Here is a 16,577-nt window from a genome sequence, read left to right on the forward strand (position 1 = left end):
ACAGCACTGAAGCAAGTCAGGTAAAACCAAGGCACACAGCTTTGGTGTGTGTGTTTCAGGAGTAAAAAGTCCATTTACAAAGCCGTGGAGAGGCACACTTCTCCCAGCTGATACTGAGCTTGAGTCTGCGGTTCCAAATGTTTTTCTTGGCCTTTGAAGTTGAGCTTGTGGAATTCGCTTGTGATGACCGACAGAGATTTCCCCTTGGTCTCGGGCAGAAACAGGCCGATGTAGAGCGCGCACAGCAGGCAGACCGCTCCGAAAGGCACGAAGCAGTACTCGCTCAGCTCGCTCTGTGACGGGAAGTAAAGAAAAGAAGAAAAAAGACAAGATGTAAGACATGAAACAGGTGGTTAATGTCTGTTAAACTGTTAATGTACAGACTTCCTTATGTTTAGGGAACACGCAGAAACCTTAATTTGAATTTCTACAACTCAGAAACATCTGAGATAAAGCATCTCAACAGTCGTCATCTCTCATTTCTTCAGTTCTGATCTCTGAACACCGGGAGGCGCTGTAAGGTGGCAAAAGATGAGAAGAAAATCTTGCACCGCAACAATTCATTTAATGTTTTTTGTTTCCCCCAAGTAGATTATTTATAGTTCGATGTGTTTTATTATTCTATCACAGTAACAAAAGAAGAATTTTCACTGTTCATACATTTGTACACACTGGAAATGTGTTCATGTACAGTCATAAAGAGCAATGAGCACACACTGAGAAGTCTGCTCCACCAACACATGTTTTCTTTCTGTCTGGTGAGATCATTAAACGAGGGGTATGTGGGGAAAGAGAGCAGTATGCAGAATGCACCCACACATACTTGATCAGTTTGTGATCTAGTGAATTTGGAGGCCAGGCCTTGTGCTGAGTTTCATGTTTTTTTGAGTTGTTCCTAAAGCATTTTTTTTTGTGTGTGTGTGCCTGTGTCAGGATGCATCCTGCTGGGGATGGCTGCTGCCATCAGGGAGTGTCATTGCTGTGGGGTCGGGGTGCCTGGTCTGGTCTAGGTGGGTGCTACATGTCTAAGTAACATCCACATGAATGAATGCCAGGTCCAAAAGTTTCCCAGTATATAATTAGAACGCTGTAGGTATGTGGCCGTTTTATTAGTTTGATAAGTGGATGTATGCACAGAGCGGTGGACGGTTGTTCAACAGACTGACCACTATGAACGGAAAGAGCATCCCAATGATGAATAGGTTGAGCCACATCATGGAGCCGGCGATCATGTAGGCTGCCGGCCGAGCGGTCTGATTGAAGATCTCCGTGGGAAGAATGCCGGTCACTCCAGCTGAGAAAGAATAAAACATATTGATCGTAAATATTCCTTCGCAGCAAAGCAAAGCCTCGTGCTTCCTCAACACTTTCATTTCACTTCGGATTCTGGTATTTTGAGATATTTTTAAGGACTTATATGTTATATGTAAAATCCTGATGAATAAGCTAAGTAACTGACCTGGTCCCATCCCGAAGCTGAGAATGTAGGTGAAGATACAGGCCATGCTTAGGTACGGCATCCAGCTTATATGGTGCTGTTTGACGCGAGGAGGAACGTAGATGAGAAGAAAAGATCTGACAGTATTTTCTCTCAACACATAGATAGATATAAACTTCTGAATGTCGACTCATAATGACTGATGTGTCTTAGGGGCAGAACTTCAGAGCAGCTACTGTACAATAACTATTTAGTATTCAACTCATCACACAGCAAAGACAACTGTGACAGAAAATTAACTGATATCCAGAATAAAAAATGATTTGTCATTGAAAAAGTTATGTTAGTCGATCACCTCATATAACAGAGCGACTGTGAAGACGATGGCCCACACGGTCATGAGGATGAAGCCTCCCATCAGCATGAACCTCCGACCTTTGCGCTCGATCAGCAGGTTCTGAAAGCATCAAAAACACGTCACATATGACTCGAGACAGACTTTAGATTAGGAAAACAGTAGAAAGGAACACATCAGGCAGAGCGGGAGTTGTTGAGGTTTTCTCTGGCCGCGACCAGGCTCAGGAATGAGTACATTAGCGGGACAGCTCATGTGAGATAAGGTTAGAGAAACCAGGTTGAGATGGTTTGGACGTGTTCAGAGGAGGATGACCAAAGAGGGGGGTTTAAGGATGTAGTGAAGGAGGACATGAAGGTAGTTGGTGTGAGAGAAGAGGTTACAGAGGATAGGGTGAGATGGAAGCAGAAGATTTGCTGTGGTGACCCCTAAAGAGAACAGCAGAAAGGAAAAGAAGAAGACTGTACAGTATACATGATCAGGAAATGACAATTGAAGACATTTCTTTCAACTGAATCCAGCCTCTGATATTTATGGGTATAATAATAAACTGAATTGTTCGTCAAAATGTGCTGCTACTTGTTGGAAAGATGATGCTCGACTAATTTGCCTGATGAGAACATAAACATATGCACATATTTATGAGAGTTCGGAATGTATTTCGTGACGTTAATCATTATATATTGCTTTAATACCATTCATTCATTCATTCATTCATCTTCTGTAACCACTTGTCCTGTGAAGGGTTGCAGGGGGGCTGGAGCCTATCCCAGCTACTGGGCAGGGTAGAGGCAGGGTACACCCTGGACAGGTCGCCAGTCCGTCGCAGGGCTTGCTTTAATAGCTTTACATTTAAATAAATAATTGTATCTGCTTTGTGTCTATGAGTCCCCGTGGCTGTGCAGTAAATATGTGACCGCATTCAGTTAGTTTTAGCTCAGAGATGGAAACATGAAGAAACAGATAATCGGCCTCTACTGAAACTAAAAAGATCTTCCTAAAAGAACCCACCAATTAACATCATATTTTCAGAATCTATAAAAGCTATTTGTAGGTTTACAGGGAAGCTATGCAAACGGGCCAATACAACAATGACAGAATACTCCAGGAAGTGTAAAAGCTGAAGGAAAAAATCACTTCTACTGAGGTTAAAGCTCATAGCTACTGGCAACGAGTATGAAAGTTAAAGTACTGGTTTGGTCCTTGTGCACACTTTTTCTCTAAACTTTACTTTCTGGTGAGATACGGGGTTTAAGGGGGCACAGTGGCGAGGTAGCACTGATGCGTCGCAGCAAGATTGGGCCTTTCTGTGTGGAGTTTGCATGTTCTCCCTGTGTCTGCGTGGGTTCTCTCCAGGTACTCCGGCTTCCTCCCACTGTCCAAAGACATGCTCATTAGGTTAATTGGTGATTCTAAATTGGTCGTAGGTGTGAGTGTGAGTTGTCTGTCTCTGTGTTAGCCCTGCGATAGACTGGCGACCTGTCCAGGGTGTACCCCGCGACCCTTCACAGGAACAAGCGGTTACAGAAGATGAATGAATGAATGATACGGGGTTTAATTCAAAATGTATTGAAAGGAAACCATGTGACACTTTTAGAGGGAATGTGATGGAGCCGTTAACAACTCATAAACATCTGAAATGTACACACTGCTTTTTGTAAGACGCTGAGAGCCAAAAAGGTCAGAGACTTCTGCTTTAATCTTAATGTGTTGTACTTTAAAAGCTTGCTATGTTATCAATTATGTAAAATGTTCATCTTATACTAAGTAGTGAGTGAAGCTGTCCAATCGAAGGCGCACAGGAACTTTTTATATTCCCTACCAAGCAGTTAAATCAAGACTGATAAGCTGGATAGCTTTTACTGTAACATCATGTAGCGTAAGTGTTCCCAAAAGTGAAAAAAACAGTAGGACCTACTGTATGTACACCTCTCAAGGCTATTCTGAGGCTTTAGCCTTCATTAAAGCTTTTAGAAGAATGCCAACTACAGTCTCTGTTCGCCCCCAGCTGCTTACATAACGTGAGCTTTGAGGACGGATACTTACACACATTATGCAGGCTGTGAATTCACACGTCCCCGTGCCTATTGTGATATACTGGATCATATCGTCGGGTATTCCAGCCTCTTTGAACACGTACGATGCATAGAAGTAAATCTGCAAGAAGGACAGAAGATGTGAGAGCACTGCAGGGCATCACCAATAGTTAGAAACTGCTGATAAGCTGATTATTTCTATAAACTCGTATTAACTGCGTTAATACCCAGTCCGCTCTCTAAAACCGCCGAGCATGTGGTTAAAAGCCTTTTCTGGTGACAAGGCAACGTGTAGCTCTGAAAATAAATCTAGACGCATTTTTACAGGGCAGATACATGAAAGCAAAGAATCAATAAATAACAATTTAGTCCATAGTGCTCATTCAAAACAAGCAGCTGTCCTCGCATACAGTATATAGTGCTCATTTAGTGAGCATCATCACATCAACGTACATTATTAATGTGACCTGAGGCAGTGTAAAGTAATCCAGACACAGCACAAAACGCTGATGGATCGTCTCAAATTCCTCGTCAACTTTCCAACTTAGCAGAGGCCAAAGTAACATCGGATACTGTTTCTGTACCTCGGGATCGGTTACACCGGGCCTCGTGGGTTACATAAAAATATGTAATAGATCGGAAGCACGTGCACTGAACTATTCTTACCGAGTCATTACCACAGAGCTGCATGGCACTGCTGATGATCATGACCGAGATGAGCTGCCAGCGCACGGAGCGGTCGGCGAAAAGCTCCCAGGGCCGGCTCGGCCTCATGCCCTTGGTTTCGGCCTGTTCCTGCAGGATCTCATCCAGCTCGCTGGTCTGGACCTCACAGCCTCGCAGACGTCTCAGAGCTGACCAGGAGAAAATGCCAGAGGAAGTAGTAAACGTTTTCTCTAAGACTCGACATAAAAACAGCTGTTGTGACTGAGTTACTGTCTCAAGTTACATGATTAGATTGTCAATATGTGACATTTCACTCAGTTTTAAATGTTTTCGTGAGGTAGACAGTTCTTAAAGAGGTCATGGGATAATCAGTGGGATAAAGGATAAAGGTTTCTGCAGCATAAAATGAACACAAGTAAGTAAAGTTACATTGAAATTACAGTATTAGATTATTTTTCCACCACTGGCTGACGCAACACGGCAACCCACCGTTAATGCAAGCCTCCTTGTCCCCCCTGTCGATGAGAAGGTATCTGGGGCTCTCTGGGAACCAAGGCAGGGTGAGGAGCTGAATGATGCCAGGAATGGCATTACTGGCGAGAAGGTACTGCCAACACGGCTCGCTGCCCAAAACCTCTCTTCGAATAAATGATACGAGCGTTACTGTGGATATCTACAAAACATCTTTATTTCGCTTCAAGACAAGAGTAGCCCAGTTTGACCGTACCTGAGTCCGACCACCTGTCCTAAAACGACACCGAACGCTGTGAAAACAGCGGATGACAGGGAGATGGCCCCCCTCAAGTGCTTGGGGGCGCTTTCTCCGAAATACATGGGCTGCACGTTCATGCTGATTCCTGCAAAACACAGACCGCCTGTGAGCTTATGCTGAATTATTATTTTAATTAATTTGAACACATTTCCCTCCCATGGCTCCCTCACCACAGTAACATCTCACTTTAGTTCAGTTCTAATTTCAGTCTGCTGCATGTACACCGATCAGGCATAACATTATATGTGGGATGATCCACAGAGGCCCCCTCCCCTCAACCCATAGGACCCAAAGGCCTCCAACTAACAACATCCTGTTACCAGACACCACAGGACACCCTCAGAAGGACCATGTCCATTCTCTGATGAGTCACAACTGTTTTGGAGGCACAAGGGAGACCTACACAATATTAGGAAGGTGGTCATAATTTTAGGCCTGATCGGTGCATGATGCATATACAAATCAGAGGGTAAAACTTTTCCAAACGTACCACAGTTTATTCCAATTAGAACACGTGAGATGATGATCATCTCGAATGACTTGGCAGCTCTACTTGTCAGGGCCAAGAGTGCACCGGACATGAGAAAAACGTTGTTCAGCAGCAGGCATTTCTTCCTTGTGGAGAGAAACAAGGGTCAACAGGTCAATCAGAGTTTAAGACCGTCTATTTAGGCGCGTTACATGAATACTAAGTGCTTTGATGCATGAAAATCTTCATCCTCAGACAAAAACAATATGGTGGGTCAGTCTGAAAGTACTAGACTGGATATTGAGCAAGTCCATTCTGGAAAAGACGCAGTATGGAAGCATGATGATAACAGAAACAGACCTGCAGGGTCATACGCGTGCATACCAATGAATGAGAAAAGTAAGTGAACACACGTCAACAGGTTGATCATTCACTCTCTGCACGTTGTGGCGAACATCTCAGTTTGTCATCTTCTATTACCTCCCAAAGTGTATGGTCATAGGTCCAGCAATAAGAGCTCCAGCTAAACCCCCCAACGAGAAGATGGAGACAATGATTGTCCACACCAGCGTCACCTGGTAGTCCTCCAGCTGGATGTCCCAACGCTCCAGGAATGTCTCGTTGATGAAGGTCTGGATAAACTGTGAGAAAGGGAGTGATATTCAGTGGTTAAAGTCTTCCTGAGTTAACCAATGCACACACACACACACACACACACACACACACACACACACACACACACACACACAAACCGAGCAGAGATTAAATCTGACACTTATTACCTCTGTCTGCTGTGACAGTGTTTGTTTTTACACTTTTGCACACAATCACCATAGGCAGGAGACATAGTGTTGATTTTTGTTGAATGTTTAGGGCCAGTTTGCAGCATCGGCGAGTCAATTTAACTGTCTGTCTAAATGATTAAAGTATTTGTGTCTGTGGGGCAAGCTGAATTGTTTGGTGTGGATGAAGGTTTGCGCTCTGTATTACTCCGCGTCCAGATTTAGCTTCCTGAGCACAATACAGTACATTTGGATGTGTGACAATAAGAAAGACTGATCACACACAGAAGTAACCTAATTCTTGATTGTGCCAAATTACACTGTGACCCAAATGTGGAATAACAGGGATGCTGGCAACTCTACATACATGCAGAATGTTAATGAACACATTTACAAACACTCCAAACTTACCTTCTCAGCTCCACATGGTATGCAGACATCTACATATGATTGTATAACCAAAAGGCAGTAACACACACACAAACAGACAAAAGCTTACAGTGGTGGGAGCGTTCATTATGGCGAGGTTGTAACCATACTGAAGAGTTCCTCCAATGGCTGCAGATGCAACCATTAACACCAGTGTCAGAGGACTGCCCTGTTGAGATAGATAGATAGATAGATAGATAGATAGATAGATACTTGAAAAGAGCAGCACTTCTTCTACATTTAATTTAACCTAAGTTTAGTTGGAGTATGGAGGCATTCTGCAGGTTCATAACTATTTATGAGATAAAATCACCTTAAAAAAGAACAAAAGTCCTTCAAATGACACTCTAACACCGGTGCAGGAACAACAACAACAAGTAATTCAGAACAAATCAAACGGACAATTATCAGCTTCAAGATTTGAAAAGCACAATTTTATAGAATTTACCTTCTGTGCGCCAGCATGAGACATGGTTGATCAAAGGTGGTAATAATAATATCAATTTTAAAAAAAGAAAAGAAGGACGGGTGCCTTTATGAAGTCCGAAAAGAAACCAGGGGCCAGCCCACCTCAAAAAATAATAATAATCCCACCCCCCCTACAAGTCCGAGCAAGCGCCAAACACTGAGCTCAGGAACGCCAGGACTCGTGGAACGTAATTAAGAAGAACAACGACGCATGCGCAGTGAAGTTAGTGAAGTTGCAGGTGCAAGGAGCCGGACGCGGTAAAGGGATAACTTGAAACTGGATATAAGTAATGCGCGTGTGCCTTAGTAGTTGAATGAATGAATGAATGAATGAATGAATAAATAACGCTCTAAAAGTGTATTACAGGCCCAACAGACTCCCAGCAGCATGTGCACGTGTACCGGCGCCTGCACCGAGAGGATTGTTCAGTTTGAAGACGTTTGATTAAACAATAACTTCATACTGGAAAGTGACACATGCAGTCCTACTGTAAACCTAAACAGTTGCTTAAATCTACATTTGGACACGAGACAGGGCTGTAAGAATGGATAATAATTCACTATTGTTGATATTGAACCTTGTTGGAGCACGTTTCTGCACACGTGGAGAAATGACTAAAAACCCATGGAGATTCAGAGAAACCGAAGAATTGAATGCAGCTTGGTCAACACTTCATTACTTCATATTTGTTTCAAATATTTTAATATAATGTAGTCATTATTATTGTTATTATTATTATTATTATTTACAATTAAGTCTAGGATTGGTATGAGCAAAGTTCTGTCCATGGTTTCTTCATGTTAAATGCCACATTAGTGTTTAGGGTTTACTGGTCCTGTTTGCTGTACATAAAGACAAAATGACAGATTCAACTGAACAGGGTTGAATCATAGAAAAGTGTCCTGAGCAGACTAACGACTTCGTCCAGCAGATGGAGCTGGTTTGAAATGCTGCTGCTGCTGCTGCTCTTTGTTTGCTTAGTGGAGACATATTGCCCTTCCATCAAAGCACATCATTGAGCAGCAGCAAATGCAGAGGATGGATTAATGATTAAAAAAATAAAAAATAAATGAGAGAAATGTACCTGAACACTTTCAAAGAAGCTGCAGGATCATCATTAAATTGGTTGATTGATTCCTTGAAGGAAGAGAAGTGAGCTGAATTAATTTATTTAATTAAAGCACTTGAACCGAGAAGAAGAAACACTCTTTTTTTTTTTAAGAAAAATATATTAATATTAGTTTAGGAGAAACACAATGCTCTGTATTCCTAAGTGTACTGTGTGTTTAGTATTAAACACTTCTTTCCTAGAGAGCCTTGGCAGCTTTCTTGAACTTGGTACAGTGTTTGTTAGCACTGTCGACAAGAGGTCATGGAATTACAGAAAACATTAGAAGTTGTCAGTATTTTTAAACATCCACACATTTCATGGGACTGCGTCCAGAAGTTGAAAAGATATTTTGGTCGGCACCAATCTGTCGAACAGATGAATGAGCAGACGGGCTGGACCGAAGCTACAGTAAACCCCACCGGTAAAGCAAAACAACACTTTTAGCATTTAGGATTGTAATTATAGGGATTTTATTTTTTTCATGCAGCTTAAAATCAAGGTTTTTCTTCAAAGGGCTTTGCCGTATTACAATAAAACCTGAGTCAAATCTCAAGTGTCACTGTGTGTTTAAATGCCTTATGGTTTTCCACTTGTTTCAAAGAGGATTATATGCATCATTATTTATGTAAATTAGATGAGAAATGTAATAAAGACACCACATTGAATCTCTTACAATTAAATTTCAGATTAAATAAAATCACATTTGCATGGAATTAGTCAAATAATTCATATAATCCCATATATTGGCAAAATAATTTTAATAAAAAATAATGCAGCACATGAATACAATTAACACACACACACACACACACACACACAAAAAAAACAGTCCAAATGAGGTCATAATGAGAGTACACCCCCTCCTCCTCCTCCCCCTCTGCCTCTAATTGGTCAGCTCTGACAGGATTACAGAGTTTCCTCAATTGAACACGGTGTGGAGTCAAACGCTCGGACATCCCGAGGAGAAGCCAGGAGAGAAAACTAGACTTTTTTCTTTTTTTTTTTTTCTTTTCTACAATTACACCCGAACCGTGAGTCGATCAGATGTTTGAAACCAGTCGACGGGTCTGCTCGATGATCGCAGGATTAAATGTTCTCCTTGCCTCTGCTGCTGCTTGCTGCTGGTGTCTCTGCTCGTCCCGGAGCCTGCGACCAAACGCTAATGTGGTCTCTTAACACACCCGCGTTTCTCTGAGGCAGCCCGTAGAGTCGCTCCGGTCTTCATTCACGATGACTCGGATTTTCTGGGATACGATTTTCCTCATAAGCGGTGAGCTGCTAGTTTCGCAGGAGATTTGCGTTTCATTTGTAGTTTCAACCACAAGTTGTCTAATTGGTTAAAAAAGAAAAAGTCAAGTTACTAGTTAACAGTGGTTAAGTTTATGATTTGGAAAAAAAATAAATAAATCAAATGCAATGCTCAAGTTGAAAAATGTGCAGTTTGGTTCTATTTACCTTAATGTGCTTGGAGATCTGTGTGTGTCACTTCTACTTAATATTTATTGAATTACTCCACATATTTAAACTTCATTTGCTGTGTTATTTAGATTCCATGTTAGATATATAATTTATTGGGTCTTTTTATTAAAAAACAAAACAAAAACAAAACATCCTTCCTCCCCTTTTTCATAATCTGGATTCAGTCTCTGTGACTGCCGACTCTTCATCTGGCCCGGTGTATTTATAGTGCTTTGTTCTCATCCTTTTAGTGGGTGCTTGACCCTATTGCTATTGTTGGGTACCAGTTACTCAATGAGGCATCAATATCTCATTGAAGACCGGGTCACATGATCGTAGCTGTGCATGGACAGATTGACTAACCCTCAGGTTGTTCATAATAATAGCAGGTTATGTGACACCTGGTTTTCCTTTCTTATATTCCTATAGGTACTTTTAGTATGTCTGTCGTACTCAAAGGTGAGTTTACAGTGAACTTTTTTTTTTCTTTTTTTTTTTTTTGGTCATTATATTCCCCCAGGATGTTAATTGTTATCCCCACATTTATTTCCACTCCACACCAGGATCGTATCATACATCAACAGCTATTTGTTCCCCTCTCTGCAGGTTCTCTCTTTACATTTGGAGCAGGGCCAAGCAGTTCAGCTACAATCGAAGCCAGCATTTCCATCGATACGAACTCCACTGCTGCTCCAAACACCTCCAGCGGTGGCTCTGTGACAGCCAGCAGTGTGAGCGCAACCGCCGCAACGATTGAAGCGGCGACAAACGTCCCTGCGGTTGAAAGTGAGTCGTGTTGCTGCACGTGATGATGCTAGGAGAAAATGAGCACATTTTAGGTGTTTTGTTTGCCCGTTATCTCGTCTCAGTGATGCATCCTATCTGACACCCCTGCAGGGGTTTATTGTGTGAGGATTTTCACACCCACACTATTTATTTATTTTTTTTTAAACAGGTCCCCTCATTACATTTGGAGCAGGGCAGACAAATTCAGCAATTATTGATGCCACCGTTTCCATCAATACCACCTCCGCTGCTGCTCCCGACAACTCAACGGGCAGCTCCCCAACGACCAGCAGCAGGAGCGCCACAACCAAAAGCCCCGTCACAACTACTTCCGCCAGCACCCGCCCAGTTAAAAGTAAGTTTCTGCCCGGCCACGTTGCTCAAAGATAAAGATGCAGCTCGAGTTCATTGTCAAGCGCCCAACAAATAACTCTGTGTGTTTCCTATAAAATGTGCCAGTTGTCCTCACGGCAGCTCCTGATCCACTCTCACTGCAGCGCTGCTTACACAGCAGGAGTTCCCAACACTGTAGTGCTTCTCATTGAGCAGCAGTGCATCAACATCATGCAGACAGTGTGGCGCGCACTGATAATTGATTCTCTTAGCATGAGCGAGGGCAGCAATTGGAGCAAATGAAAGATTATTAGCAAGCGTATATGACGTGTACGTTCGGCCGTTTTCACAAAAAGCCGCACCTACAGTGTTGAAGTATTATCTGAAAAGCATCTTACTTCCCCTAAAGCCCGGTCTCTGTCTCAGTGTTTCCCTCGTCCGGCTGCCAAAATCACATGGAAAGAGAGAGGGGTTGGTAGGCAGATGCCTCAGGGACAACAGAGGGCTTTCACAGAGTCTGAAAGAAGGAGACAATGCACGTAGGCTGCAATCCAAAAGCCCATTTACCGTTGGAATGGAGTGTGTGACGGAGGCTGTAATGCAGATATCTCGTCTGGATGTTCATCCTCCTTCTCACCATGAGTGCCACACTGCTGCATCTGTTTCGGATGCTTGTGCAACACCACCTTCTGTTTGAGTCACTAATGCAGGAATTTGTCTGACTGTACAGCTTACGTGCAACACACGTGTTGTTTTGTCTGGGCGCTCAGTTAGCCAGATATTTTTCGTGTGGTTTTGTTTGTCAGGGTGAAAACTGAGATAGCCGCTTGTGGGGGAGAAAACAAAAGTCGCACTGAAGGGTTTAGTTTCTTCTTAAGAACTTTAGTTCCTTGAGGGTTGTACTCTCTCTCTCTCTCTCTCTCTCTCTGTCTCTCTCTCTCCTCAGTCCTAATGCCGACTGATGGATGGAGCTTTTTGTGTACGGCGTCCCACTGGGCGTTTTCTTTGACTTTTCTTGACTCTAATTGTCCCTCCAAGGTGCAGTGGGATATGTAAGCCACCACAAATCCACACGCACCTGGGAACAAAAGGCTTCAGTGTGGCGTTGGTGGCGTGGGTGTCAGCTTTAGGATTTAGTTCATGCTGTTGTTTCAGGTCTCTGTAGGCTTAGGCTATTTTAAGATATATGATATTCCCCTGTGTCATGTTCTATATTCTGGAATTTGGATTGAATTTGAACTTCTAATTTTGGAGAGAACTGCTGCATTTAAGGGCTTATACGGTCAAACAGTTCAAACTGACATAGTAGTGGTGCGACTCTTGACCTCATAATCTTAACTTGGTCTTTCCTCTGAACAGAATTCGTGGCAGCGGCTGTGCGGTCTCATTTCGACGACTGTCCGGACTCTCACCGGCACTTCTGCTTCCATGGCACGTGTCGCTTCCTGATACTGGAGGAGACACCTGCATGCGTGTAAGTCAGCAGATTTGTGTTTGGGATTATTACATGAAAAGAGGACTCTCTTACCGGTATAGCTGCAACTCTCTTACCGGTATAGCTGGTACTTGCATAATTTCACTATGCACAACGATCAATCTTGTACATTTGGAATTTGAATTACTTTGGTCATTTTAGTATTTTTACACCGAACAGTTCAAAAGTCTGTTACTGCACATTATGTTGGAGCAAATGGGGCTGAGCCTTTAATCTAGGTAAGCTGGGGGAAAAAAAAAAAGCTACAGAAAGCACCTTTCACATCCAGGTGTGTTTTATGAGCTGTGTGACTTAGGTTCAATAAGCTACAAACCTGTCTTTAGGCTACATACCATTTTTGCAGAAGTTGTTGAATTATCCTCAATAATTTCAGCAACAATTTTGTGGCATCATGTTCTCGCTACCTGAAGGTGACTGTAGATAAACACATATTCAAATGTTAAGTAGATTTAGTAGCCTATTCATCAAGACATGAATAGTTCAAGCTCAAGTTCATTTGCATTTCTGTTTATGAGAGTGACGTTGTTACCTCTTGTTTATACTACGATCAGCCACAACATTAAAACCACTGACAGGAGAAGTAAATAACATTGACCATCTTGTGACAATTCAATGTTCTGTTGGGAAACTTTTGGACCTGGCATTCATGTGGATCTTACTTAGACATGTACCACCCACCTAGACCAGACCGGGCACCCCCACCCCATAGCAATGACACTCCTTGATGGCAGCAGCCATCCCCAGCAGGAGGCAGCATGATACAGACACACACACAAAAAAACAGTTTAGGAACAACAAAAAAAAAACAAAAAACATGACAAACAGCACAAGGTGTTGACCTGGCCTCTAAAATCACCAGATCCCAAACTGATCAAGTATCTGCTGTGGGATGATCCACAGAGTCCCCTCCCCTCAACTCATAGGACCCAAAGGCCCCCACTAACAACATCCTGTTGCCAGACACCACAGGACACCCTCAGAAGGACCATGTCCATTCTCTGATGAGTCACAACTGTTTTGGAGGCACAAGGGAGACCTACACAGTATTAGGAAGGTGGTCATAATGTTATGCCTTATTGGCCTTAGATCAGTCTCAGGTCAGTCATGCTTTGACCGATATTAAGTAAAGTAAAGAGATCTTAGTCAGAGCCTCCCAGTCAGTCAGTGATGCTGTGGTTTAAGTTAAACGCATCAGTGTCTCATTTAGATTTTCTGTCTATGCTGCAGGTGCCATCCGGGCTTTGTCGGGATGAGGTGCGAGCACGCGGACCTGCTCGCCGTCGTAGCCACCAACCACAGACAGCAGACCGTCGCCACGGTGCTGGTGCTGTGTGTGATTGGGTGTGTTCTCATCATGGTGTTGTGTACACTCTTACAGTAAGTTACTACCCCCTAACGGATTCGTCAGATTCACACTCGATAAACAACCATGAAGTCGACGCCACGGTCACGTCTAAGCGGTTTGCACGTTGCCTTTTCTCCTTCCAGCTGCTGGTGGAGGCAGGACTGTCGCAGGAGGAGCCACGCACATCACTACATGGCAGAAAAGCAGCGAGCGCCCTGCTATCCGTCTGAGAGCGGTACGTGTCTCTACTTCCTTATCGTGCAAAAGTGTATTTTAAGGTCATATTTCCGTTTACATACTAGCTGCAGGGGATGCATTAACTGTACATTAGGAGCATAATAGCAGTGAAGATGAGGGTGACGACACAGCTATTCATTTGCAGTGGAAGTATATGTGATATACGGACATGGATGGATGGCATCTCTCCATCTTTGTTCAGGCTGTTGTTTAGATGTTACTGGGATTTATGTTAGACCAACTGGGCACAGCGGTTTTCTGTAGGAAGTCTTTGTTGGGGACAATGTCAAGCTGTAGGTTAGTCCAAGTTTGGTGTTCTGAGTATTTATAGTAGCGGGATCATTAATTGTACGATCAGCCACCGTCATTCTGAACCGGTGCAGCTCACCAATTCGATTTTAACAGATTTTGGAGAGCAGTGGCGCTCTAATGCATACCAATACCTGCCAGTAGGTAATTTTATGTGATTTTATTGGCTATCCAAAGTCAAATTCCATTAAATATTATTGAGATCACAGTGGGAATTGCAAACTTATTGTTTTATTATTTGCCTTTCAGTGGTTTGAGAAGACTCCTTGCTTGAACATGAGTTGCTTGCATCATGCCGTGTTTAGTTTTCCTCATCCGCCTGGCCCGCAAACCCTCAGGCTTGCATCCAACGTGGTACCACCGGCCAGAGGTGGAGAGGTATTATCTCCACTGTGACTGAGGTAGGCCTTCTTTATGTGGGACGTTAATTGGCCCATGATGTTTTGTCTTTCCCGCCCACCGACTGGGACTTTTGGACTGCAACGATCTACGGACGTGTTTACTTCGCTCCTTGATTCTGTCAAAATGCTCTCTGACGCTGCAACTGAGAAAGAAGCTGCCGCCAAATCCTGCGCGGGAAGGTGCTCCCCGCGTCCCGACTGCTGTTTATGGCTGGCCTGTAGAGGACATGAGAAATGCTCTAGGAGGCCACTAATCACCCTGCGTGGATGCTAAATAGGAACGGCATTTATCCCGGGCCGCGGGAGGACAATTATTCATTTACTCAAGTACTCATAAGTCCCCAATTCCTATTTTTGTCTTTTAATATCTCTGCACACATTTGCAGAGAACTTTTCAAGCACTAAGGAGATTTTTAATCATTTATGGCGGGTGGAAACCGATGCTTTAAAAACCTTTTTTTTTTTTTTTTAGCGTCTGTTTTTAAAGAAGGACCTCACTTCACCCGACAGGAGTAGGAATTGTTAACTGGGCTGACCCTGCGCATTGATTTCCTGGACTTCAATCGACAATTACACACAGAGACTGAACATTGTTCCAGCATTGTTTTGGAAATGAGTCTTGATGAGTGTTGCTACGGAAGCTTAAATATTTGTCAGTTATTTTATTTTTTATTCCTGAGCTGTACTTGAACACAACCATGCATCAGTTTTTTTTTTTTGTTTTTTTATTTATTTGCAAGCTATAACTGTACCAACATGTGCACATCCTGGGTGGCCACTTTCACCCTATTCTACTTTTTTAAATCTGCAAGCTTGCTTACTGTTCTTATATATGTATATATTAAAAAAATGCACTTGAGCACAATGTAGTCACCTGAAAACGCGTCCTCCTTCGGGAGATGCCAAACAGAGTTGTTTCTAATGAGCACTGATGGGAAGAAGAGGTATCGTGCGCACCAACCTAAGCATGCATGCACTTAAACACGGCTTGTATTTTTAAAGCAACAGCACCACAAACTTGCAAAGTGGTCCGTTATAGCCTTGCCTCTGATTTAATTTCATTCACATCAAGAGAGAAGATCCTCCGAGTTATCATCTCAATCCTCTTTTAGAAGTATCACAAATATAGTGAACACGTATATTAGTTAATGGTGACGGAATTTAAAATAAGAATCGGGAACTGACGTTGATATAAAACATGTATATGTGCTTTGTGTGGGAAAATAATAATAAAAAAAAGATTCTGGTGGTGTTTATATGCCAAATCTCTGAGGCAATGATACACTTGTCTTTGTTTACAGCAACTGTTAATGTTTGCATTGCAGATTATGTGTGTCTATGACGCCGTTCGATGTGTAAATATAAAAAAACGGGGAAATATTCAGTGTGTACATGGAGTGTCGATAGAAAACCTCCTGAAAAGATGCATTATCCTTTCACTTTATGTTGTCACAGTTGGAAAGCCTCTATTATCTCCATTCGTTTTCCAATGAAGAATTAAATATGCAAGTGTGTGTCTGTGCGTGTGTGTGTGTTTGTTTTTCCTCTATATGTGCTCGATAATTGCTGCTCCATCTCGCGATCGTGTCGTCGGATTCATCGCGTGACCCTCTTTTCACTCCTGAAGCCTGTCTTTATTTTTTTCTTCTTCCAACAAATGTTTCAAGATGCAGAAATACCAGCGTG

At 42.8% G+C, this 16,577-nt stretch overlaps 2 protein-coding genes across 3 annotated transcripts; one reads left to right on the plus strand and one right to left on the minus strand.

The window, feature by feature from the left end:
* Positions 1-74: 74 nt before the first annotated feature.
* On the minus strand, positions 75-7,419 carry LOC311486904 (solute carrier family 2, facilitated glucose transporter member 11-like; the record flags this gene model as incomplete). The annotated part of the gene is made up of 12 exons (XM_084542926.1): positions 75-293; positions 1,167-1,294; positions 1,460-1,535; positions 1,794-1,895; positions 3,840-3,950; positions 4,496-4,683; positions 4,985-5,133; positions 5,223-5,352; positions 5,758-5,882; positions 6,217-6,377; positions 7,018-7,116; positions 7,396-7,419. The coding sequence occupies 12 exons, from the start codon at positions 7,417-7,419 to the stop codon at positions 75-77; spliced, it is 1,512 nt and encodes a 503-aa protein (XP_084399052.1).
* Positions 7,420-9,548: 2,129 nt separating this feature from the next.
* Positions 9,549-15,354, plus strand: tgfa (transforming growth factor, alpha). 2 transcript variants are annotated; one of them, XM_084543415.1, is made up of 8 exons: positions 9,549-9,797; positions 10,415-10,444; positions 10,592-10,771; positions 10,941-11,126; positions 12,464-12,578; positions 13,827-13,976; positions 14,088-14,179; positions 14,740-15,354. In XM_084543415.1, the coding sequence occupies exons 1-8, from the start codon at positions 9,758-9,760 to the stop codon at positions 14,745-14,747; spliced, it is 801 nt and encodes a 266-aa protein (XP_084399541.1). In that variant the 5' UTR covers positions 9,549-9,757; the 3' UTR covers positions 14,748-15,354. The 2 variants fall into 2 exon arrangements, with proteins under 2 accessions (XP_084399541.1, XP_084399542.1); XM_084543416.1 differs by lacking the exon at positions 10,415-10,444.
* Positions 15,355-16,577: the final 1,223 nt, after the last annotated feature.

The sequence above is a fragment of the Chelon labrosus genome (assembly GCF_963514085.1).
Source record: "Chelon labrosus genome assembly, chromosome: 4".
In the NCBI taxonomy this organism is placed as follows: domain Eukaryota; kingdom Metazoa; phylum Chordata; class Actinopteri; order Mugiliformes; family Mugilidae; genus Chelon; species Chelon labrosus.